Source organism: Oreochromis aureus, linkage group 10 (genome assembly GCF_013358895.1).
Source record: "Oreochromis aureus strain Israel breed Guangdong linkage group 10, ZZ_aureus, whole genome shotgun sequence".
NCBI classification, from domain to species: Eukaryota; Metazoa; Chordata; class Actinopteri; order Cichliformes; family Cichlidae; genus Oreochromis; species Oreochromis aureus.
The window spans coordinates 17,674,277-17,700,380 of record NC_052951.1 but is presented as its reverse complement, the minus strand read 5'-3'; the positions used below and the strand labels follow the sequence as shown (position 1 = coordinate 17,700,380).

Sequence of the window (26,104 nt, the reverse complement as noted above, 5' to 3'; positions counted from 1 at the left end):
CATGAAAGCTCACGCCTCCGGTAGAGAGATGTAGCAAACCGATTTCTCCAGTTCGCCATGGAAACACGGTGATTGAACCAGTAGCACTAGGAGTCATGTCAAACCGTGATGTGTTTTACGGATGCAGACTGGTCGCTGTGCTTCTCATTTGTCTCGGTAAGTGAAGTAAAATGTCTGCAGATCCGAGGCAGGGGTGCAGTTAGCTTACCCGCTACACAAAGCTGGACACACTGCGTCAGCAGCCGGAAGTGACTTTAAGTTGTTCTTTGAAGTTAGTGAAATATAACGTTATTTAACTCTGCATTAAAAATTATGAACCAATGTCATTTTTTTTTAACCTTGTCACATTTTAACGTAAAGTCATAATGACATTTGTTCTGTTTTTTTCTTTCTAAAGAAAGTGAGCGATATAGTGCGTGGTTTTATTTTTAAAATCAAAAGAGGAAATGGTACTAATGCGCAGCTATCGTTATCGTCCGCTGTGGTTGCTGACAGGTGTGCTGAAGCGTGGGGGGCTGCAAATGTAGCTGAAGGTGTCTTAAAAAAATTAGGCTGATACATGCTGATAATTTCTACACTTTATAATTGTTCTCTTTTGTTATCAGATAAATAAATAAATAAGTCGTTTTAGTTTAGTTGTATACAACTATTGAAAAGAAAGTGCACAGTTAAAGAGCCAAAAAAACAAAACAAAACAAACACTGCATTTAGTGAGTACTAGAGTTTAATCATTTACAATGTTGATATACTAATTTATACTTAATATTGCCCAACACCTTTATTAATGGGCTCAGATTTGTTTTATTATGACTCAAAATGGGTCTTTTTGGGTCAGCAAATGTTGCATACCTCTGGTATACATAGCAATATACCTGTGATGGGTTGGATGGTGTAATAATCTTCAAGATATTTGAAAGTTTTGTTAAGTTAAGAGTCAGAAGAGAGATGATTTGGGACTTCCTCTTGTTAAAAAATATAGAATAGAGTAAAGTAGAATGCCTTTAACAAATTTCCCACGTGTGGGACTAATAAAGGTTATCTTATCTTATCTTATCTTTATTTTTTGTGGCGCATGCAGTTGAGATATATCAAGCAAAAACTTAATCAAGTTCCATAAAAAAATTTCTTCATGAAACAAAAAATAAATAAAAGAATATTATAATTAAATTTAAAATCTAAGTTAAAGTATATTAGAAGTTGCACACACAGAAATTAGATTATATACACACATCCATCGCACAGTCCTTGTGATATTGTACAGGATTTTTTTGAGTGGCGGCAGTGCACAATGTCACGAGAAAGAGCTCAAAGCGTCAACCCACTTCAACGACAGTATTGAAAACAGAATGGATCCATGCTTTCTTGTACGTTTGTGACAAATTCTGCCCCTACCATCCAAATGTCACAGTAAAAATCAAGACCTGTCAAACTAGGCAACAGTTTTCTAATCTTCTCTTGTCTAGTTTTAGTGACCCTGTGTTTAATTGGAGCCTCAGTTTCTTGTTCTTAGCTGACAATAGTGTCACCCGGTGCGGTCTTCTGCTGCTGCCGCCCGTCTGCTTCAAGGTTCAACATGTTGTGTGTTCAGAAAAGCTCTTGTGCATACCTCGATAGTAACAGGTTACGTAAGTTATTGTTACCTTTCTATCAGCTCAAAGCAGTCTGGCCCTTCTCCTCTGACCTCTGACATCACTTGCTGACTGGATATTTATGCTGATAAACAGTTGAACAGGTGCACCTAATGAAGTGGCCATTGAGTGTAGGTACTGGTTTGATTTAAACTGAAAAATCAAAAAAGATATTTTTTGTCTGCTCACAAATAATTGCTCAGTTTTCTTTTCTTTCCATACCAAGACGTCTTTGCTGGAGACAAACACACAGGGCCTGATAATGTAAGTGCTGCTTTTTAGTTTCTTGTTGTAATTAATGCTTCGCCACATGCCTCAGCAGTGTGTTCATGTGAATCTCTCTGACTGTCCACAGGCAGCAGAGCACAGGAAACACTCTGTCGGTGAGCGAGGGGGTGATCTAACATTTTGTACAACTATTTGGAAAATAAACACGTTCTATAGCACATGTTATAATAATGTGTCTGTCATATCACTCTTTTTTTAACTTGTGGCCTGAAATCTTCACAGGAATGAGAAACTCATTAAATAATGAAATCTAATTTGAGGAGGGCTAAGAGCGTACTTTGAAATATTGTAGATGAGTTTAAATTCGAACATGAAAGGATCAGATTAGCGCTTCCTCTTTGTTTTCCTAACCATTCATCAGGATACATATTCCATGCATGTCTTTTCACAGAGCTGGAGGATGTAGTGATAGGGATCCAGAGCCAGAGGAACTCCTACCACGCCCGTCGCAGTGGTCAAAGGAAAGTGGAGATTCTGCAGCAGGCAGCCCGACTTGGGCAGGTAACATCTACCATGCTTTGTTATGACCTTCCTATTTTCCTGCACACGCTCATACATGTATTGTACAGAAGACACGCTGAGTATAGTCTCCATGAGAAAATATCAACATTCTTCTTATGTTATAAAAATCTGCTATAATTGTTTATATGAATTCATTTACAGTAGTAATGAATAAAGGAAGGTAACCATTTGAAGTTATTTGCAATCATAAGGTGAAGTAATGAGGAGCTACAAGCAGGCTCTACTCATGACAGTGTGATGATCAGAGTGCTCGCTTTGATTGGAACCTCTTAGAAGATTAAAAAGAAGACGACTGGACTTCTTTAAGTTCTGAAGATGTCACTGCTCATCCAAGAGGTTTCTGCAGGTTTTAGAACTACAGAAGAAGCCTCTTGGATGAGTGTCTCAGAGGGGCAGTGAAGACAAAGGCTATCTGCCGTTACAAAAGGTCTCATTAACCATCAGCCATCTTGAGCTGGTATCAGATGTTGTGGCTTTCTTCAGTTTTTTGGGCTCTTGGCTCATATTCTAAAGGAACTAACTTCCTGGTGTTACTGAAAAACAACAGCAGCCGACTTCAGAGGGAAATGAATCTCTGTGCCATCATCCTGTATCAACCATCTTCCCAGTGCAGAATGAGTTTGATAGCCAAGATGTTTTTTTCTTATGCTTACATTTCTCTACAAGTGATTTATTGAAACATGTGCAAGCATACATGGAGATACAGTAGATAAGTCAAAAACAGAGTTTTTATGATTCTAATGAGCTTGAAAGTCAATATTTGGTATGACCATTTTTATTCTTTAACACAGCCTGATTGGTTCGGGGTCACATCTGTTCACAGGGGGGTTGATAGTGATTGGTGTGTGTCCTTGTGTCATTAGTGTGCGTGTGTTTGTGAGTGTTCTGTGTGTGTCTGTGTACATGTGTAGGTGTGTTTATGTATGGCTCAGCCTGGGTGACCCTTGGCCCCTGTGGGACATGGTTGAGGAGGGTGGCCTTGCCCCTCCCCGGGATGTGGGTACTTTTGGTTCCAGGGTGCATGGCTTGATGTTTTGGCGTACTTGTTAGCCCGCTCCTTTGGAGGTTGTGGTCCAGGGTGGCCTCTTCAGTGCAGTTGGGGGCTCTGCTGGGAGTTGGGCGGTTCTCAGGTATCTGAGGCCCTGTTCTTGTCTTTGGTGGCGTGGGCTGCCTGTCGTCTCTGGGTCTCTGGGGGTCTTGCTCTTTGGTTCGAAGGGCTCCATATGGGGCCCACTTCCTTCTTATGCTGCTATGTGCACACAGTTATCATCGAGATGTGGTCTCGGGTCTTCAGTACTCTGGGGGAGCAGCAGATGCCTGGGTCTCCTGGGTCTTTTTCTGTCTGAGGGGGCCGTTATTACCAAAATTGTTGGTTTGTGTATCCATCCATCCAGGTGCTACTTTTTTTGTATGTTTTTTCTTACAGGTGCAGCACTTGGAGGCCCATCGTGCTTTTTCACTTGTGCTCTGTCCTCTTATCCTTTTCATTTCATGTATTTCCCCTCCCTTTTTGTCTTTCTCTTTTTCTTGTGCCTGTCAACCCTGGCAATGCTGTATTAGACATGTTCTCATGTGAATAATAATAGAAATGAATAAAGAAAGAAAGAAAACACAAACACAAACAAGAGGAGCCTAAAGACTCCAGAGCTCATCTTGGAAAAGCAAATATGTTTGGCACAACAGTCCATTTAGATCCTGATTCTGATTGCAAAAGCTGCCAGACATCAAGATAGGCTAAAAAAGCTCCAGCCTGAACTCTCTTAGCCAAGCTTTCTTGTAATTTCTTTAAGTAGTCTACAGCAGCGGTCCCCAACCCCCGGGCCACGGACCGGTCGTTTGGTACCGGGCCGCGAGAGTTGAGGCTCGGGTGTGAAATTTATCGTTTTCAGGGTTTTTATTGGTAGCTCGGTTTCCCTGGGTCTTTTCCCATTTTGTAGTCTTATTTTGAAAGATATATTACACGTTACCATAGCAACCAGAGAGAATTAAGAAGCAGAGAGGAGGATGTTACTCTCAATGTTGTTGGTGCATTTCAGGAGGACGCTGCTAATAGAGTTACACAATTACACAGTGAATTAGCTTATTATTGATAAATTTACAAAATACCACAGTTTTTGTCTTGGTCGTATCATTTTATTTTGTTGTATTTATCCGCGACACCTTAAAGGCCGGTCCGTGAAAATATTGTCTTACATTAAACCGGTCCGTGGCGCAAAAAAGGTTGGGGACCGCTGGTCTACAGGAATAGTTCTCCAGGCTTCTTAAAGGACATAGAAAGCTGTTCTTTGGATGTTTGGTGATTCATTAAATCATTAACCTAATTAATTAATTAAGGGATTTTCAAATTTGGATTCATCACCCCATCAGATCTGTTGCCACTGATTTTCAGGTCAGCTCTTGCGTAATTTGGCACACCTCAGCCTTTTCTCCCTGTTTCCCTTCTTTAAGAATGGCTTCTTGGCAGCCACCCTTCCACTCAGACCATTTCTGTAGAGGCTTCAGTGAACAGTGGATGGATCAAATTGTTTTGCTAAGTTGTTTGTTATGTATAGACACAAAACTGTTACATCCCTTCACTTGGGTGCTTTTTTATGCTTGAATGTGTCCTGTGAAAATGGTCAGGTACAAATGTGTGAAAAAGCAGCCATGTCCAAAGAAAGAAAAGCTGGAGAACTATTACTCAAGTCAATTTAAAAGATTACAAGAATTTCCTCCTAGTTAGATGGTTGTTTTGAAATTTGGGGGCAGGTTCTTACATAAACTTGTCTTGAAACTCTTCAGGTCAACCTCTAATTAAAAATTGCAATAGTGTATTTTAACTAAAAAGGCAGATAAGGTGGAAAAAACACATTACTGTATATGGCATAAAGAGACGCCAGCATACCAGCATGAAAACACTGTCACATTGATGCAGTACAGCGGAGAGAGCATCATCATTTAGGGCTGCTTTGCTGTTTCTGGGCCTGGGTGATTCAGGTGGACAATTACTCCAAACAAAGTAAACCTAAACACACACACAGACCTCATTCAACTGCAGATGCTGATGTACTGATCCCATTATGGCTGAGCTTAAGCAGTTCTGCAACACGCAACAGTCCTCCTGAGCATCGTGCAGGTCTAATCCGCAGATAATTGAAACACTATTTGGAGGTTATTGCTGCCATAGGCGGTCATTAAATCCAATGGTTCATTTACTCTTTACACCATAATTTTAAAGCTTTACTGGGTGAATTTTGTCTAATTAGAATACAATTTATTTCTCAGTTTGTTTTTGTATCGATAAGCATCGCTGATGTTAATGGACAAAACATAAAACCACCTCCACGCTTGCTTAGTTTAAAGCCCATAAGTGAGCTACTTTAGTTTCTATGGTGGATTTTTATGGCTGATTCTTATGCCTGTTTTATGATTGCACTTTACTGTGTCAGCAGGACAGAACAGCAATCCTTTAAGTACTTTAGCTTTTATTAGGTGTCAACAAATTTTAAAACTGATTTATGCTTTGTTGTGGTATTAAGCTGGCACCAATAGATGTCCTCCTTTCCACAGAGCCTCTGAAGGAAGCCAGGCTCACTGTTTTCATGCAGTAAGTGTTTAATAGTACCTGCCTGCAGGGTGTCTCAAAAGTAATTTGTTACCAGTGAAATGAGATGACAGGTTTATGGATGTGATGGGGTGCAGTAGATGTAGATGTTTATTTTCCTTTGAGATGAATTGGTACTGTGAAATATGAGTCTGATGTTTTCTCTTCACCTGCAGTTTAAATTGAGGAAAAACTGCCTGATTGCAAGAAGTGGCAAAAAATTCAAGCAGCAGGGGCTCTTTGAAAAGATTTCTAAAGCTAAATTGTAAAATCTTGAGTCACTTTCACCCTTTTTTTAAAGAGCAGGTGGTGATCGAAAACTGTAGTGAAGGCATAAAATAGAAAAGGGCGATGAATGTTGGTGTGTTGGTGAGCTACTAATGAAATCAATGTTTAAAAACCCCCAGAAAAATATGTTTTACTTTTACTTTTAGTTTTTGACAAAATAGTGGTGCAGTTGTGAGCAAGAGCCTTCTGAGTTTCAGCATTGTGATTGGCTGGAGCCGTTCTATGTAACATTTAAACATGTTATCCTTTCCCTCGCTCCTGGTACTCTGGTTTCCTCCCAGGTTGATTGGTGATTCTAAATTGGCTGTAAGACGTTTGCCCTTTGTGCTGCTGTAACGAGTGAATTTTCTCAGTGTGGCATTAATAAAGTCTCTATCTCTGTCCTCCTTCACTACATCAGTGAATCTTCTTTCTAGCTTTCCTCTTTTCCTCCTGCTTGGCACCTCCATCTATAATGAGTTTGTCAAGTATATATGCGCTATCCCTCAGCTGCACAGGTCCAAACTAGCTCTACCTATTCGCTCCAACTTTGTCTTCATGTGCTGTCTACAAAACGTCTCCCTTTTGTAGACAGTTTCTTTTCGTAGGTGGGAGAACACACAGGTCCTTAGAAAGGCTTTTCAAGCTTTGTGCATTTCTATAATGTTTCGTCTAAGGTTCAGTGAAAGTGTTGGAATTGAGACTTGTGTCTGGGTTCCCTGTTTGACGGATATGGGTGCAACACCATGCTTGTAGGAATCTTGTTAATCTGATGGATTTTCATGGATATAATGTCATTTCTTCACAAAAGCTGGAAGGGTGTGATTGGAACTGAAAGCTTTTGATTTGATGCTTGTTGCAGCATAAAGACCTTAAATTAAAGTGGTTGCGTAATCCTTGTTTAAGGTGACTTTTCTGCTGATGTTGATTTTCACTGACGGCATGGTTTAAATGCTGACTATGATGTCCTGCCAGCTTGTTGTTTAACTCTCTTGCAGGCTTTTTTCCTGCAGTAATTAATGGCGGTGGTCACAATGTCACTAAAATATCATCAACAGCATCTCAGGTTTTAATTCACCAGAAAACAGCGCTTCAACTTACGAGTGAGAGAGTTCTTTACTAAAACACACAGCCCGCTTGTACGTAGAGCAACATGTCTGAGTGACCTTTATAACAGTTTTGGAAAAGTGTTGTGTCCTTTTTTAGTCAAGAGTGAAATGAGGAGGTGGTTAGCGCTGTCACATGCTCTTTCAGTCTGAAGCCAGCATTGTATGATTGTACAAAATAAAGGAGAGAGGGAATCATCAAACCAAGCTTTGTAAATGGAACATCAGATAATGGCTTTATTCAATATACTGGCAAAGAACATCCGTGTGGTCGAACATAAATTTACACCAGAGTGAAGCATTTTATTTTGGTCATAGGTCATGTTTTGTAGCAGCGGTTCTACTCGCATAAATCAATTTGCACACTTGACGTAACTGTAATATTTCAGGCTTGCACACCTCTCTTGCTGCCAGACAGTTAAAGGCCTTTTAGTCTCCTGGTTCTGTAACAACATATGCAATGTAACGAGGGGCTTAATCTCTGCACCGGCTTTCACTTCAGTTGATTGGTCCATACATCAGTTATTCCTCCCAATTGCTTCTTTACAACCAATTTAAATAGCTACATGGAAAAGACTTATGACTGTACGAGTCCTCTATTTTCTAGTCTCATTCTGAGCTTGTAATCGCACAGACTATAGGCTCTGTGTAGAGCTGGGCGATATAAGATTTTTTCATATCACGATATGTTTTTTTCATTTCAGGCGATAACGATATATTTCACGATATAAGCCAAATAACCATATTTGTAAGATTTAAATGTGCCGTTTTCATAAGTAAAATGTGAAATAATTAGCAGCTTGTTTTAATTAAAATATTTATTTCCCATAATAAGTTCAACAGGGCAGATGTACTTAAGGAACATGAGACTTCAGTTTCAGATAAATAAAGGCAAATATTGCAAACTACACAAAAGGCAGCCGCTAAAGCGTTTAAGTTTCAAAATAGAACAAACAAAACAGACTACTAAATTGTCAATTCCACTTAGAAACAAAATATTAATTCTATATATAAATCTTAGTTTGTTTTACAGAAGAACAGACAAAATTGACTAACTTTTGTCAATATCAAATAAACTGAGAACTAAAAGGAAATTCTCAATCTCTCCTTGTTGTATAGCTTAGCTTTTCAAACAGTTTTAACAGTGACTTTAGTCTGACAAAAGCCGAATGAATAATTAGCGCTTTCAGTCAGAGATTGAGCATGCACCGCTTTATTGTATTTCCAGACTTGCTTTTGGCACAATTTACAGTGCGCGCTACTCTGTTTTTGTCAGACTTGAAATAGCGAAATAACTTCACACCACGGAACTTCTGTGGCCCTTCCGTTCGATAAGCTCTCCGGCATTGGAACCATCATCTGTTTTTTCTTCGGTAACCTTCGCTCACGCTCTTGGTTGATTTTTCTCTAGTCGACAAACTCATTTCCTTCATTACCTGGGCTGCACAGCTGCAAAACAATACACATGTGCGCCTTTGGCGCTTGTGCTGTCGTAACAAGTCACGTTGGACGCTCTGTGATTGGTTCGGCTCTGCGCTACTTAATTTGGATTGGCTGTTTTTTTTTTTTTTTTTTAAGAGGACAAGAGAGATGAGGCCTATCACAATAGTTTAATTTTTCTATCGAGAAAAAGTTATTTGAATAATACATATCGTTATCGTTTTTATCGCCCAGCTCTAGCTCTATATGAAGTAGCACAAATCCCATTATACTGAAACCTGCTGCAGTTCAATTAGAGGGTGTCTGCAAGATAGTTCTCAGTGAAGAAGAGTTCAGGAAACAAAGTTACTGAAGTAATGATTTTTAGGGAGAAAAAAGCATTTTTTGTCTAAAAATTGTTTTAATTATCAGAAATAAAGTGTTGATTATATGTCTGATTTTAATTGAAACCATACTAACTTTTTTTTTATTTGAAAAATGGACGCAGATTAAATACTTAAGGATTTACTACATAATGTACTCTTGATGGCACTCTACCAAAGCTACAACAGATGTTGGGAGTTCAGTAAAATCAAAACCAGAACCAGTTTATGAATTTGAATAAGAAGCAGCTTGTTCTGGTTGTTGAAATTGACTGATATCACATGGTAGCTCCCCCAAATTCTCTACTATGGCTCTTTTGAAGCATGGAATAAAAATGGCAAATCCCATAAAGTGACTGGGATGTCCTAAACACTTATGGAAAGCCATTTTATTACACTCGAAATCCTGTCAAAACCTATAAATGGAACTTGCTGTTACCTCTCTTCAGGTCAAGTTGTGCCTCTTGTCATATTTCAGATGTCTGTGTTCCCAGATGGTGGAATTTGAGTTACATTTTAAGGCAAGGCAAGTTTATTTATATAGCACAATTCAGCAACAAGGTGATTCAAAGTGCTTTACAGAGACATTAAAAACGAAAACAAATAAAAAGCATGATTTAAGTTTGATTAAAACAAGCAAACAAACAAACAAAAAAAACAGTATATAAAATCAAATATCAAAACAGTAGATAAAATCAGTAGTTAAAAAGTAGGTTTTGAAATTTAAACTTAAGTGTGGATTTGGTGCTTTATTCAAATGCAGCTGAGAATAGGTGAGTCTTCAACCTGGATTTAAATAAACTGAGTGTTTCAGCTGATCTGAGGCTTTCTGGGAGTTTGTTCCAGATATAAGGAGCATAAAAGCTGAATGCAGCTTCTCCGTGTCTGGTTCTGACTCTGGGGACTGATAACAGACCGGATCCAGATGACCTGAGGGATCTGGAAGGTTCATACTGGGTCAGGAGGTCACTGATGTATTTTAATGTCATGAAACATTTTGGCAGGCAGGACTCGGGAATGAGGGATAAAATAAAAGGCAGCTTTATTACTGAGGTTATGAAAACTGTGCGCAAAATGCAAAAAACTCAAAATTAGCAAGATAAACACAGGATAATGAGAGGCGTGGCAACAGGCGAGAGCCCAGCTGGGACTAATTACAGATGACAAGACAGAGGAAGTAGAATTAGGCACAAGATACAAGAAGAACAGACACCAGAATAAAAGAAGAAGAAACAGAACGTGGGAACAGAAACACCAGCTTGACACAAATACAGACGCAGGACGCAGAGAGACCAGACCGACACAAGGACACGGCTCTGGAAACAGAAAGGGATAACAAAAGATAAGACACATGGACTCAACCAGAGAAGAAGAACGTAGAATACAAACAGACTGCTGGAGGATATGATGATGACAAAGGAAAAATAGGAATCTTAAAAACATTACAAAAGAGCCAAAGTAAGAAACAAATGAGACACAAAAGAAAACCAAATCATGAACTCAGTAAAAAACTCAAAAAATAACATTTAAGGTAAATATATCAGAGAAACATCCAAAAACAAATTTAATTTATAGTGGACTTCATCCCCCTGGTGGACTCCAACAGAACTGCAGGGTAGGTCTCTAGACCTTTTACAATAAATAAATAAAAAGTTGAAATATCCATTTTGTAACATAAGTTTGAAGTTGACATACAATACTGATGAATCACTATGTTTTAAAGAATAATGATAGATAATATAACAAAGCAATGGGCTTCAACGTATTGTTCTCAAATGATTTAAATCTGCATTCATTAAAGTTTAGTTGTTTAAAATAGAGATTTAGTCCACATTTACATTTATTAACACCTTTGTAGTTCTGGTGTTTTGTGTGTTTGTCTGTTTTAAGACTACGGTCATCATATGTATGTGAAATATGTTAAATGATGTATTGGTACTGTCTGTACTAGTAAACTATGGGACATAGTGGGGACATAACAAATACTCAGGCAAACACATGCACAGATGCTTATGCAGAGAAATTGAAATCATCATAAATGAATCATTAAAATGCTTCTGTAGGGGATCAGCACTGTGTTTTTCATGTGACTGCAGGATGATTCAGCTGTTTTGTATCATGCAGGGAGTTCCAGTGGTTGTTCTTCTCCATGAGTTGTCACAGTATGAAGGGGACTGGAGTATCCTCCCCGCACTTCCTCGGTGAGTGTTGAGCACTCAAATGAAGATGAGTAACTTGTTAAAATTAAGTTACGTGCCAGTTCATTTAACCTTAATGGTTTTGCGTTGTTAAGTTGTCGATCTTCTCAGGCTCTTTGCCAAATATGGACATTCAGCTTCCTGGTTGTTCTTCATAGAGGAGGAAACCGAAGTCACACTGTCTGCTCTGCTGGAGGTCCTCAACAGATATCCAGCTCAAGAGGTGAGACACACACACACACACACACACACACACACACACACTCTCTCTCTCTCACACACACACACACACACACACACACACACACTCTCTCTCACACACATACACACACACAAAAGCACCTCAATAACCGTAGTGATTGTGCACTCGATTGCTATGCATAAAATGATGATCAGTGGCGCTATAGACAGCAGCGCCCAGATGGTGAGTTTTTTGCAATACAGGAGTGGTTTTTGGGTAAGCGTCTCCGTGACAACGAGGCCTCCATCATTCACCACTATGCCTTCTCTGAGGACCCCAGTTCCTTCGGTTACCCTGACACCGCAGCAGGCTGGGCTCTCAGTGCGCCGCTGCTCAAGAGGTGAGCATGAAGATTAAAGTGAATCCCTGTGTTGCTCTCCTCTCTTCTTTTACACATTTAGCAGACCTTTATAAGCTTTCTAATAAGACATCTGTTAACTGTTAAGACTAAGCTAAATTCAGCCCATTAAAAATAAGGACCTACAAGAGTGAGGGAGACAGTTTACAGTAACAAAAAACAGAAAAGAAAAGGTGCCACTAAAAATGCAAAAAATAAATCTTTTAAAAAAGAAATGTTCCCAGAATAACTTTTAATGCAGCACTTATTTCTGTCCCACTGAGCAAATCGTCATCAGCTGCAATCTTAACCATTACCTGTACATAAACTTTGCAGTGCCCAATGTGTTACTAGTGCAGTGTTGCTTCACTCACAGTTTAAAATAAATCTTATATATTTTATATTAGGCCTTGGTGCAGGTCCTTACTTTGTCCACTGTCTCTTTCTACCTTTAAAACCACCTACCTTTCAAGCTTGACTTCTGATTGGCTGCTTTCCTGCAAAATAATAACTGAGTAACTTTCACTCATTGTTGTTAATTTCATTATACAATATGGGAAACTGCCCGTTTCATCTGTGCTTTGTCACCTTCTTTCTTCAACCTTCATGTGTTTCAGACTCACAGAGCGGATACAGTCTGAGAATCTTAAGTCAGATTTTACAATCGACCTGAAGCACGAGGTACTTTGTCACTTTCTTGGAGCTTTTAAATCAATTATAACAAAACAAAAACTGGTTCAGTTCAACTTTGTGTTTTTACAACTTCTGTGAAAAATGACATCAGTGTCTTTCAGTCTACAAGCTGAGCTAAAGTACATTAAAACAGCATTTCCTCCCCGTAGCTTTCAGTCTGCAGCTTTGGTAGATCGTTCATTATTTTTCAACGCATCACTGGAGCAGTTAGCATTTACAGTCCTGTGAAAAACTTAAGTGCACCCTTACTGCTTCCATAGGAATTAAGAGGGTAAGTAGCAACCAGGTGCAGCTAATGAAATGCACTTTATTTTAAAATCATCAGCAAGTTTGAGCGCCTCTAAAAAAGCAGAAGTTTTGGTAGTTTGCTACTCTTAGCATTCAGGTGTGTGTTAACACAATGCCACAATCTTCCAGGTCAGACCAAATAATGCTGACACAGAAAGTAGTGGACGTAAAAACATTTTTAAAGTTTAAAGGACCTGGATTAGCTGTTGTTAATATCTGAGACCAGACTGGAATTTATCTTTACTGTTTCCTTATTTAACATTTTTTTTCACGCCTTTTTACTTTTTTGTCAAGTTTACCGTTACTAATTTGAATATAGTGGCTAAACGCTTTAACCTTTGAATTTGTCTTCATGCATGTTCTCTTTTTCTAGATTGCTTTGTTTATTTGGGAGGAAGGACATGGCCCAAAGCTGACAGCAGTTCCAGAGTTTTGCACAGAGCCGAGAGACGGCTGTGCTACCACGTTTACAACCTACCTGCCCGACTGCGTATGTAACAGCTTCACTCTGTCTAGTTATTCTAGATATAACTTGCATTTCAGTTCTTCTCATTTTGTGTGAACTTTGGTGTAAAACCAAATCTGTTATGACAGCTACCTGAAGTCAACAATAGTTATTTTTGACTCACGTATGCGGCATGACTGTGTTTTATTATCACTAACATCTTGGAAATAATACGTAACGTTCATTGTTTACTCACCAAACTCAATGAAATCTTGAGATATTCCTCTTATTTAGTTTAAATTGTCGAACATGAGCACAGGAAAAACTGGCTAAACGTGTTAGACTTTTTTCCAGTGTGCAGTAATCCATCACTTTAAGTCACAACAAATTACAGCTGAACTGTCCATATTAGTTAGACTGAAGTCAGCCCTTTATACCACTGCCAAAGTCTGCTGTACGGGAAGTTCTGTGAGCAAGTGAGCTGATTTAATCTGAAGGTTCAATGGAAATCAAGTGCACAGCTACCTGCACTGAATGCTTTAAAAACAATTTGAACAGATCGAGTATAAATCTCTGCTAGATGATTTTTATACATCTGAAACATAAGGCGAGTCGAGCATATGCAATACTATGTAGACATTACATGTATTGCTGATATGAAGCACATATTCTGAAACACATTTTTCTACCTATTGATGGCTACAGTGCTTTTTTCTTCCAATGAATGCAGACACTTTTTCTCTCTTATTTTAGGGGGATCCAGTGTCGAAGAATGATGTATTTGTTGCTGTGAAAACTTGCCAAAAGTTCCACTCAGATCGAGGTGTGTGTACAATTTCGGACAAATTAAAAATACTTTGTTCTGCAGCGCTGTAAGTAGGTATCAAGATCCATCATTTCAGTAAGTCGATGCTAACTCAAAATTTGTTAATCTAAATTAATTATTTAACATTCAATATCTTTGGTTATCTAAAATATATCTTCTAGCTACAGCTCTAGCTATCTCAAATAATAGAAAGTACCTTAAAGTATAAGTGTACTTAAATATACCTCTGGCGTAAATGTGCCTGTCAACGAATTGTCATGTAAAAAAAGCACATTGTGTTTCAATTTTAAGGATTTACATATCAGTGAAACTAAAGAAAACATCTGGTCTTTTGTTGGTTTTACATGTCGCTCTCTGTGTCTTTATGTATTTATCCTTTATTTATTTAATGCTTCCATCAAATTTAAAGGGTAAAGTGCTGATAATCAAATGCGCTTGATTAACTGAAGTATGAGCGACTCTATAAAAGCAGAACAGAGGCAGGCTTCAGTTAACATGTTCAGTCTTTTTATAATTGTACTGCTCTTAACTTTATCATTTAACAAGTATGGCTTGTGAGGAATTGCCAGGAGGAGGCTGTTTTTTCTCTAAAAAGAACATGGTGCTATGAAGGTGCTATGACTTAGGGTTGCAAAGTGGCATCTGAACAGACTAAGGAGCTTGGAAAGAAAAGCGTCTGGACTTCTTTGAGTTGCTTGAAGACGTTTCACCTCTCATCCGAGAAGCTTCCTTAGTTCTAAGGGTCAATTGGTGGGGAGTCCCAGATTTTAACCCAGTGGGAGTTCCTCCCCCAAAGAGGGACAAAGGACCCCCTGATGATCCTCTACCTAATCACATGAGCCAAGGTGTGAAAGCGGGTGGGGGTCCTAATCAGCCAGGGTTTCGGGTGAGCTCATTGTGAAACCTGGCCCCACCCTATCATGTGATTTCCTGAGGTCAGATGGCCCAGGGTGTGAGTGGGCGTTAAGGCGTCTGGGAAGGGATCTCAAAACTGGATTATAGATGACAGACAGTTGGTGTCGTAAACCACCGCCTCTGTTCAAAGATGGTCGCTCACAGTGGACATAGATGGCCTCTTTCACTCCTCTTTCAAACCATCTGTCCTCTCTGTCCAAAATGTGAACGTTGGCATCCTCGAAAGAGTGACCTTTGTCCTTTAGATGCAGATGAACTGCTGGGTCTTGTCCCGTGGAGGTGAACAGACCACAAGACTTATAGAACAGTAGGCTTCATTCATTAATATGCATGGAGTTGTTCGTACTCTTACGTTGTTCACAAGAAATGTGTTTGCATGAAGATTCACTAACAGATTAATTACATGTATGCAATGGCTAATTTTGTTCTTACCGCACTGCACGTGTTACCAAATCAGATTATTTTAAATCCACAGGCTTCTGTTTGTCGCCCGCAATCTGCATATCGTATGCTTAACACCATGTAATAGAGATTGAGTCCCAAAAGGTTGATTCTGTTCATCTGGACGTAGCGATTTCAGTGGGAGAAACGTTTAGTCACTCGTTCAAGTGACTTCTTCAGTCTCAGCTGACTGCAGGTTTCCCCAATCTTATAAACAGTACATTTGCACAATAACTGAAACCAGCCCACTGAATGAAAAAAGAAGTCACTTGGATGAGTGACGAAACGTTTCTCCCACTTCAAACGCTACGTCATCAACTACAAATCAACCTTTTAGAATTTACTCACCTGGATGATTGAGCATGCATCAAGACAATAGAGATTGAGGTGTAAGTAAAGAGACTGGCTTGCCAAACTAAGGTAAAAAAAAACATGAGAAAGTTTCCTGAGGAAACTTAAATAATAGTGTCTGAGAATGAAGCGCAGGAATCCACAGAATAGGTGCATTTCCACAGGAGTTATGACCAATTTAAACAAACAAGTAAATAAAGGAGGAAAAAAAACCCCTGCTCTGGCTGAATATCGCTGTGGTAATATGTGGCTCGTCAAAGTACGAACAGTTTCAGGTAACCAGTAAATTGATGAATCACTGATCTTTTTTGTGTGAAATGTTTACACACATGGTTTACGCACAGGTTTGTGTGTATGCACTGGTTATAAATTAGGCCCATTCAGCTGACAGTGAACTTCTCTGTATACCCAAACACTCTAGAGTCAGATGTTCTGTCCAACAAATAAAGTTTAACTGCCTGAAAATTAAATAAGTGGGAACAGAGTGGAGCAAAAATCACCCACAACGATCTAAGAATCTTGCAAAGTCATACAGCAAAATTTAAATGATAGTTACTAAAAGTGGTTCTACAAGCCATAGAATCACGATTTGTGCATAGTTTTCATTTTAGTTTAGTTTTTGTGTTTATGTCTTATTCATCCGAGGTTCTCTTTCATTAATTTTGAGACCAGGCAGAGATCGGATTATTTTTTTCATCGTGTTCTGAGGTGTAAAACATTAAAATTAAAAGAAGGAATACTTTTTTTTATTAATGACTGTACTTCATTGCCTTTAATAATTATACTTTTACAACATTTTGTCCACTGTGATCATTTTAAAAACAAGTGATTTCGACATACAGGAATAATAACAATGCAACTCAGATATAACAATATATTTCTAAACTTTAAGCAAGTTTGAAGTCAGGTAACTTGCACTTGTATTTTAGTGTTAAAGTTTTATTGATCCTTTAAGTATATAGATGTTTTTTAGATCAAGAGTAAGAGAAAGGTTTATGGAAGTTAAAATGGAGGTTTTTCACTTTACAGGTCTGATGTGATTGTCACTGAATCCTGTTTAATGCAATTTAAAAATATGCAATTTTTGGATTTGTAATAATTTGTGCAATTATCCAAAACACTGATGTGTGTTTTTAAGGTTGAGTGTGCTCTGTACAAGTAAATAATTAGTGGATGTGTTTCAGAATAAATTAAGGTAAGATGAGTCCCACTTACCATGGATCACTTTTAAGTTTATGCTTTAATTTGTAGTTATCACTTTGTACCTTTTATGTGTCATGACTAAAGACTAAAGACTTTAATTTATAGATTATTAATTAAATAGAAGCTTTGCCTGCCATCAATCAGTGCTTCACTAGTCATAGCTACTGTATATATATGTATGTATGTGTCTACAGCTCAGTGGTGAAGGCTTAATGTTGCTGCAGGTTCAGTTATCTTTCCCCATTCATTTCCACAGTACCAGTGGTGAAGGCAACCTGGGAGAAAGATGCTGGGTTTTTAGAGTATTATAGCGATGTTACTGATGCTTCCATACCAACCATCAGTTTGGGAGTGCCCAATACTGAGAGGGGTAAGTTCATCAGCAGCAGCAATTTTTACTGATAACTGCTGGATACAGACCAGAATATTCAATTACATTTTATTCATACAGCATCAATTCAAAACAGTCACCTCAAGGAGGTTTATATTGTAAGGTAAAGAGCTTATAATATTAGAACGAAACCCCAACAATCAGGTGATGCCCTATGAGAGCAAGCACTTGGTAAGGGCAGGAAGGAAAAACACATTTATACAGTGTGCTCACTGAAGGGCATTTCCTGGTCAAAAGTTACTCCCAAGAACTTCAAAGTGTTAATGAAGGCCAAGCTTATGCCATCTTTTCATTCACCCATCCAAATGACTGAATTCAGGTGATCCAGTCTCTTCCATGGCCACAGTCTACTGTTAGTGGTATAATAACAAAGTGGAAGTGACTGGGAACAACAACTCAGCCATGAAGTGTTAGACTGTGTAAAGCCACAGAGCGGGGTCAGTGGATGCTGAGGCGCATAGTGAGCTGAGGTCACCAACTTTCTGCAGAGTCAATCACCCCAGACCTCCAAACTTCAGATTAACTCAAGAACAGTGCATAGAGAGCTTTATAGCATGGGTTTCCATGGCAGCTGCATCCAAGCCTTACAGTTGTGTTCAAAGTAATAGCAGTATGTTTTAAAATATGACTGAAGCTCAAAATCCGTAAAATATTTTTTATTTCCATTCATTGGGAGCACATTATATTTTACATCAAAACATGAAGAAAAAAGTATCAATATTTCAATTACTTTACACAAAATAAAGGAAAACATGATATTGGGCTGTTTAAAAAATAGCAGTGTCTGAAATATTTTTACTGGTACAAGTGGCAAATTGGCAGCTCAATAAACTGAAAAAACATTAAGATTTAGCTTGGTTTCCTGTGAATCATTGTTGATTTAGTTGTATAATCACTGATTTTCGATGAAGAACTGCAATTTCACAGACTGCTGCATCCCTCTGCAAGATATTCATCTTCTGGCACCTTTAAAGAGGTAAGCCAGACCCAGGATGATTTGAGAACCTGCCACAGTTCCTCTGCATTTCTTGGTGTTTTGCCTCAGACCACACAGCATTTTTGATGTCACATCACCATTAAGTTTTCTAGTATTGGATTAAGGTCCGGGATTGGGCTGGACACTCCATGAAGAACCTGTGGACAAAATTTTTGAACTAAGATGCTGCACTCCCGCTTACTGGCGTGTTTGGGGTTGTTGTCTTGTTGAAACACCCATTTCATGGACATGGAATCTTCAGCATGAAGGCAGCATCTACCTCTTCAACTATTTTGATATAAGCAAATTGATCCATGATCCCTGGTATGCACAGAGATCCACTGTCAGAGGCCAGATGACGCCATAGTAAAAGAGAAACAACCCAGATTATGATGCTATGCACCATTAATGTCATCACCAAACAGTCTATAAGAAAGTACTGTGGCTTGCCCAAAATTCAGTGTTTAGGACTATTTATGCTGACAAACTGTCTGTGCCTCCTTTATATCAAAAATCTTACTTTCATCAGTCCACAAAATGTTTCCCCATTTCTCTTTAGGCCAGTCGATATGTTCTTTGGCAAAATGTTTCCTCTTCAGCACATCTTTTTTTTTATCAGTGGGACTTTGCGGGGGCTTCTTGCCGATAGATTAGCCTCACACAAGCATCTTCTAATTGCCACAGTATTCACAGGTAACTTCAGACCGTCTCTGATCTTCCTAGAGCTGATCACTGGCTGAGTCTTTACCATTCTGGCTATTGTTCGATCCATTCGAATTGTAGTCTTCCGTTTTCTTCCACGTCTCTCTGGTTTGGCTTTCCATTTAAAGCATTGGAGATCATTTTAGCTGAGCAGCCTATCATTTTGGCACAACCCATCTTTCTCAGGTTTTCAGAGAGAATTGCATGTACAACACGTGCTGGCTTCATCCTTAAATAAGTTCCACGTGAATGACACCTGTTTCTTCACATAATGAATGACCTCACTGATTGGACTCCACACTGCTATTATTTTGAACACGCCCCTTTCACTTAATTATTCAATTACACAGACTCAGGTGCATTCATGTCATGAATGTTGGGTCTGTTGGTCTCTCTGACTCTACTACATCTACTGGTAAATTATTTGACATGTAATAATATGATTTATACCAAAAACACTGATTAATCTGGTTAGTCATGTTGGACTGCTGAACACAACTGTAGATCACTAAAAGTCCAATAAACAAACTCTTAAACTTTGCAAAAAGCCTTCCCAGTAGAGTTAAAGCGGTTATATCTGCAAAGGGTGAGCCGGCATCATAGTAAACCCTATGGATTAAGAATGGGATGTCAAGTTCATATGCATGTGACAGCAGACAAGCAAATATAATAGCAATATAGTGTACGGATCTGGCTTTTGGGTTTTAGGTAAACTCCCTGTTTACATGGACACATTGGAATCTATCAGATAGCTATGAATCTGTGTTGTGTTCTAATCTCTGTAGTCACATATTGTGGTCATTGGTATTGAATGCTGCACTGAGGTCTAACAGCAAAAGCACAGAGATGTGTCCACTGTCAGAGGTCAGATGAAGATCATTTGTAGCTTAAAATTGGAGGGAAGAGTTGTCAGATTGTGGAGACACTCCAAAATATGCATTATTAAAGTCATCACCAAACTAGCTACATGACTATAAGAAAGGCTGAGTTGGCGATAAGCCCAAAATGCACTTTATGTTTAGGATTATTTATGCTGAGAAATCTGGCTAACATTGTGCCTCCTTTATATCAGCATTTATGCAAGTGTCGTTTGATCATGCTCACTGAAAAACGGAACACATTTGGGAATAATGGAGCACAATGTTGCCCTGAGCTGCTGGCATAAAAGCTGCAAGTGTTAAAGTTAATGAAGAAGAACTAGAAGGAGAATTTAAAGCTCTTGGTCCTTGACTCACCTCTGTACAGCTGGCTAATCACAGGATATAATAGCTCCTTTCCTGAGGACTGAAGTGTCGAGCTCCATATTTCCTGTCCTCACACGTTTGAAGTGCACCACAGTCAGTGTATGAACAGACAAATCAAAAGACAGTCTGATTTAATCAGTTAACTGCCTGTTAGCGGTGAAAAGAAGTGTGTATGTCACCTAATCTTTGTCATAATAGGCGCTCGAGCAAAAAATACTAAACAGAGCTTCTGTGAAAAAGGCACAGACGCCAGTTTTATCTCTCTAATGATATCACTCTTGTCTGAGATGCCCCTTTGTGCTTTACTTGAAGTCCATTCACATGGAAGGGAGTTGCACATCCATCTATTCCTCATATTTATGCTTTCTCCTCTTACACTTTGTCCACAACCTTTTCTTGGCTCTACTTTGTCATTTCACACATGCAGTTGCTTTTGCTCATTCTTCCTTTTTCTCTTCTAGTAAAGTGTTGTTCTCCCCATTGTTTATCATTTTGTAAACATTTTCTTCCATTTTACTGAAACACAACATTAACAAGTGCACTAAGAGAGGACAGCTCCCCAAAATGTCGTGACCTTGACGTGATTATCAACAAAATTAAATCAGCTCGAGCTGTTATTGAATGTGATTTTTAATCTTTTTCACATTTTCTTCTGTATATTTTATTCCCCTAAAGGACACTGTGGGAAGACGTTTGCCATCTTGAGGCGGTTTTTAAGCAAAGCTGTGCCGAAAGCCGACTGGCTGCTCATCGTTGATGATGATACTCTCATCAGGTAAGCTGGAAAATGTTTTTCTCTTTATTTAACACACACAAAAATGAATAGTTTAACCACACATTGATGTAACACAATACAATGTTATAAATAAAATAAAGCTACAGCCAGTCATCCAGTAACTGTAATCATGAAAGTTGTTTATAAAAAGGTTTATAATGTACTTTTTCATTCTAATCTGCACATTAAATATGAAATGCAAAAAAAAGGAAGTATTGTAGTGAAGTTTTGCAAAAAAGTCCCCAATGCTACTCCTGTCTATCCTTCTATCCTGAACAAATGGCCACACTTTTTAATGTTTCAATTCAACTGTTTTTAGTATCATTTACACTGGTGTATAAACTGAAGCACGTAGCCATGCCCACTGGATTTGAGCATCACGCCTTAAAATAGGATGCCAGCGTTGAAAGAAGTCAATGTGGAACATTTCTTGCCTCTTAGGTAATCCACAATGAACTGTAAATACTATTATTGCTAAATGGGAGTAATCAGGAACCACAGCAGCTCAGCCGTGAAGTAGCAGAAACCACGTAAAGTTACAGCGCAGACTCATCGAACGCTGCGGTCTCCAGCACTCTGCTGACTCAATAACTGCAGAGCTCCAAACATCCTCTGGCATGAGCAAAAAACTGGCCCAGTACTTTTTTCTGTTTATAGTGTATATGTAGACTGTATCGTAGAAAACGTTTCTGTTTGGGTTGCTGCTTTTCAATCTATCCTTATATCATAATGTTGTTACTTTGCAAAGATTAAACTTCCACGATGTCACAATCTGGCTGAAACAGACTGTGTGGAGTTTGAATAGTGGACCCAAACGCAGACACAATGGAGCGTGGAATGTAATTTGATTTAACAGAAGGCGAGCTGTTTAATAAGGCTGATGAAAAGGTACAGACAAAGGGCAAGGCAAACCGATGCAAAACTAAACATTAACCTAAACTGGGTAAACTAAAATAGGACATGAAAAACTCTGACATGAACAAACCAGGACATGAATACATGAAACCTGGAAACATGGCTTGAAACAACCTGACAATGAATGCATGACAGGAGACTACATAAACACATACGAGGCAGATGAGGAGAAAGGAAACACACGTGGAACACAGCTGACCTCTTCAAAATAAAACAGGAAACATAACAGGACGCAGAAATGGCAATGCGAGCCTGACGACATAGAACACGCAGACATGAAACACATGACAGACTAAGATATGGACTTAACGTGACGGACTGACGAGGAACACGGACACCGTAAAAACATACAGAGGGAAAAAGGGACTGGAGATGAGACATGGACATAACTAAGCACAAACAGAACGTAATGGCTGGGGGGAAACATGTGACAGATGGAACGGGTCACAAGGGGGAAACATGTAAACAAGAGGAGGAGACGAGAGACAACAACATTACTGAAACACATGAAGGGCGAGGGGGGAAGACAAGGGGAATCTAATAAACAACGAACTATAACTGGGCAACCTAGGAGCTTAAGATAACTAAATGAACTCAAACATAAACCAGAAACCATCAAAATATATATAAACTCAAAACACAGGGTCAAACGACCCAGGACCGTGACACACTGTTACCAGTAAATTAAAATAAACTAGATTATTTGTAACTCCTATAAATTACTTTCATAGTTATACTCACTGACTGCACTGGGTTACATTATTTGGCTTATATGCAACAATGCAATATTTTAATTGGACAAAATGAAACTTTTTTTTAACAATATATTTAAATCTGTGTTTTGAAATACTGCAGATTCTGGTGTCTTATGTGGAGCACCAGGTTTTAAAAGTCACACTTTGACCTAACCATGACTGCCTCAACAATTAGACAGTTGGGTTTTTGTGTAATGTTACATTTTTTAAATAATATTATTTATTTAAAAATTAATATTGTATAATACAATACTTTTGTATTATTTTAGGATCTTTATTTTACAGCAATAAAGTGCCCTGAAGTGACTTGAACTGAATAACTCTATACTCACTCATCCCGATGTTTTTACTTTACTTACTGGTCTATTGTAGGCCTGTAGGTACTATGCATGCTATGCAAACTTTCTGTCTCTTGGTCCACCAACAGTTTACCCCGGTTGAGACAGTTGCTGCGTTGCTATAACCCAAAGGAAGCAGTGAGCCTGGGGGAAAGATATGGCTATGGCTTGATCCAGAAGGGATACAGCTACACCACCGGAGGAGGAGGGTGAGGCTGTTGGGTCAGATGATATTTTTGGGTTGTCGGTGCTAATGATTGTTGAGCCAAAACATGCAAAACCTTGTGTGAAAATTTGAACATTAATGATTTATCTTTATTTAACCTTAGAGGCAATAGTTGTACCTTAGCTATTACATAGCTAGCATCAGATACAAGCAAGGCATGGCAATACAGACATCAAGGCCCATATTAGCTGGAACCAGTAATTTCTTTCTGTTACATTGTAGGTCTCCATTAACTTTCGGCTCAGTTTGCATTAAAAGAGCCAGACCATAGTAAAGGGGAGTTAAAGCTGTTAGGCTGTGTGAGGATTTAGCAGTGTTGCAATAAAGCAAAAATAAATGTTGCAATACAAACTCTATGCTTCTTACACGGGGTTTGTCCCAAAACCTTCAGCTTTCCTTGCAGATTTCATGCCAGCTTTGAATTAAAAACTGATAATAATACAACCACGTTCTTCAGTGCATCATGTAATCCAGTCAAAGGTTTTTCGCACATGTGTTCTTGTTGAAAATCTTTAACTGATGTCTAAAATAAAAATAGTTTTTGGAGGGGTTAATGTATACATACAACAGAGGGAGCGCTACAGGAATCTAACAGTAACTCGTGCATTTAGTTTCCTTGTTTTTACACACTGAACACCGTGTGTGTGTGTGTGTGTGTGTGTGTGTGTGTGTGTGTGTGTGTGTGTGTGTGTGTGTGTGTGTGTGTGTGTGTGTGTGTGTGTGTGTGTGTGTGTGTGTGTGTGTGTGTGTGTGTGTGTGTGTGTGTGAAGGATGGTGCTCAGCAGGACGGCGGTGTCCAGGCTGCTTTCCAGTAGTTGTGGTTGCTACAGCGATGATGCTCCTGATGACATGGTGCTGGGCAGGTGCTTCACTACCCTCGGTGTTCCCATTACACACAGTCCACTATTCCACCAGGTAGAGAGCAACGCACACATGCACGTGTTCTTGTCACGGTGAACAGCTCTCTAGATGACGTTGTTTTTATTGTATTTATGAGAGTTGTAAAACTTCCTGGGAAACAAACAATGCATAAATTAATTTGGTCTGTTTAAGCAGGTCAGCTGAACACAGAAAACGTGTGACAGATGTAAAGCATGAAGTTTTAATTAAACACTAAATATTTGCTTGAATTAAATAGGAATCGTTCTTTTAAGAGCTTTCTCATAGAAACTATCAGCTGCTTATGAACTTAAAATTTCTTGTAATGTTTTCATTTACTGTAGCACCAAGGGATTTAAAATTAGGCTGTTTAGTAAAAATAAATCCAAAGTGCTATAGTTTAAGACGTGTGGGTAGGGGAATAGAAGAAAAGCCTTTCAAACCATTTCTGTCTTTGTTTTCTTGCTTTTGCGAAGCCACTCACACCTTGATTAAATGCACAGAGACGCCACTTAAATGAGACCAAATTGCCCCAAGTGTTAACGGAGACATTAAACTTAGGACCAGATGATGCTCTGCGTGATGCTCGCTTCCTGTTTGCCTTGTTTAAATGAAGGTCAGTTAGAGAGACACAGAGAATGCCATGTGTTTCTGCTTTCCTAACAGAGTGCTGAACCTCGCAACTCGAGAGAAACAATCTGTTTGCCACATAGAAAAATAATTGAGACATTAATCATTTTGTCCCAGAAGCTTGCAGCTTTGTAATTAACCTGGTGGGGCTTTTTCAATTTTATTCTTGTGTTTTCTGCCTGTTAATTCTAGTTTATCTTATGAATATGTGTTTACTGCTGGCTCTTTGAGATAATACAGATATCCTTGTTCTGTGGATAGGCGGGCGGGGCACACGCACAGACAGACAAACCGCTTGTCCTTGATATTCCAGGCCCGACCAGATGACTACTCCGAGGAAATGATCTCCACGCAGCACGCCATCTCCTTCCACAAGCACTGGAATGTAGATCCCGTGGCTGTCTACAGATACTGGCTGCAGGACACACGACCACGAGATGAACTGTAGAAATTGTGTTTATGCAGTAAGTATATATCGCGGACAAGAATTCAACTTTTCAAAGAAAAAAAAACAGTAACCACTGTTAAGGTTGCTGTAACATCCAGATAATGTGGGGAATTTGCCACATTTGTTTTGACATTAGTGTGTAGATTTGTCAGATCTGAATAAACAGATCTGAAAAATTACACCGCTGCATTTGGCGACAAACGCTCCGTAGCTCATTACACACACTGGTCCTGAATACACAAGGAGTAAAATAATACTATTTTACCTCAGACACAAAGCTCGTCACTGCTCTGGGTCATTCAGCTCATTGAAATGATTTCTCTGCCTCCGCAGTCTCAACTCTGCCAAAAAGAGCTCGAAATGTACGAAAGTGGTGATGATACAGCTTCAACTCCTGGATCAAACCATGAAATTCTCCCTGCTGCTGCCTTCTTGTAAGACGTGGATTGAACCAAATTCTGAGTCTCTTCCTTTTCTTCTTTAGAAAAGGGCCGGCTCATCATTGCTTGATGTTGACTTCTGTTTTTCACTGTACGTTTTTTTTATAGGAGGAATTTGCCCAAAATGTGATATTTTGCAGAATTAGGACTCAGAGTAAGACAAAGTAAACAAACAAAATATTAATAGGTCACAAGCAGTGTTGGTCAAGTTACTTGAAAATAGTAATTAGTTATAAAAAAAAAACTTCTCC

At 38.9% G+C, this 26,104-nt stretch overlaps 1 protein-coding gene across 4 annotated transcripts; it reads left to right on the top strand.

Moving 5' to 3' along the window:
* Nucleotides 1-26,104, top strand: b3glctb (beta 3-glucosyltransferase b). Of its 4 annotated transcripts, XM_039618575.1 has the most exons (17): nucleotides 38-156; nucleotides 1,652-1,763; nucleotides 1,855-1,892; nucleotides 1,984-2,011; nucleotides 2,308-2,417; nucleotides 11,321-11,397; nucleotides 11,506-11,617; nucleotides 11,839-11,975; nucleotides 12,590-12,653; nucleotides 13,327-13,443; nucleotides 14,152-14,221; nucleotides 17,391-17,504; nucleotides 21,123-21,222; nucleotides 23,320-23,439; nucleotides 24,227-24,371; nucleotides 25,279-25,429; nucleotides 25,747-26,104. In XM_039618575.1, the coding sequence occupies exons 2-16, from the start codon at nucleotides 1,742-1,744 to the stop codon at nucleotides 25,411-25,413; spliced, it is 1,389 nt and encodes a 462-aa protein (XP_039474509.1). In that variant the 5' UTR covers nucleotides 38-156; nucleotides 1,652-1,741; the 3' UTR covers nucleotides 25,414-25,429; nucleotides 25,747-26,104. The 4 variants fall into 4 exon arrangements, with proteins under 4 accessions (XP_039474508.1, XP_039474511.1, XP_039474510.1 ...); XM_039618574.1 differs by lacking the exon at nucleotides 1,652-1,763 and having other exon boundaries at nucleotides 1-156; XM_039618577.1 differs by lacking the exons at nucleotides 1,652-1,763; nucleotides 17,391-17,504 and having other exon boundaries at nucleotides 1-156.

Coding starts and splice junctions, on each gene's coding strand:
- b3glctb (XM_039618574.1), top strand. CDS start 96: ATGTCAAACCGTGATGTGTTTTACGGATGCAGACTGGTCGCTGTGCTT. Junction 157..1,854: donor TGTGCTTCTCATTTGTCTCG/GTAAGTGAAGTA, acceptor TTCCATACCAAG/ACGTCTTTGCTGGAGACAAA. Junction 21,223..23,319: donor GATGATGATACTCTCATCAG/GTAAGCTGGAAA, acceptor GTCCACCAACAG/TTTACCCCGGTTGAGACAGT.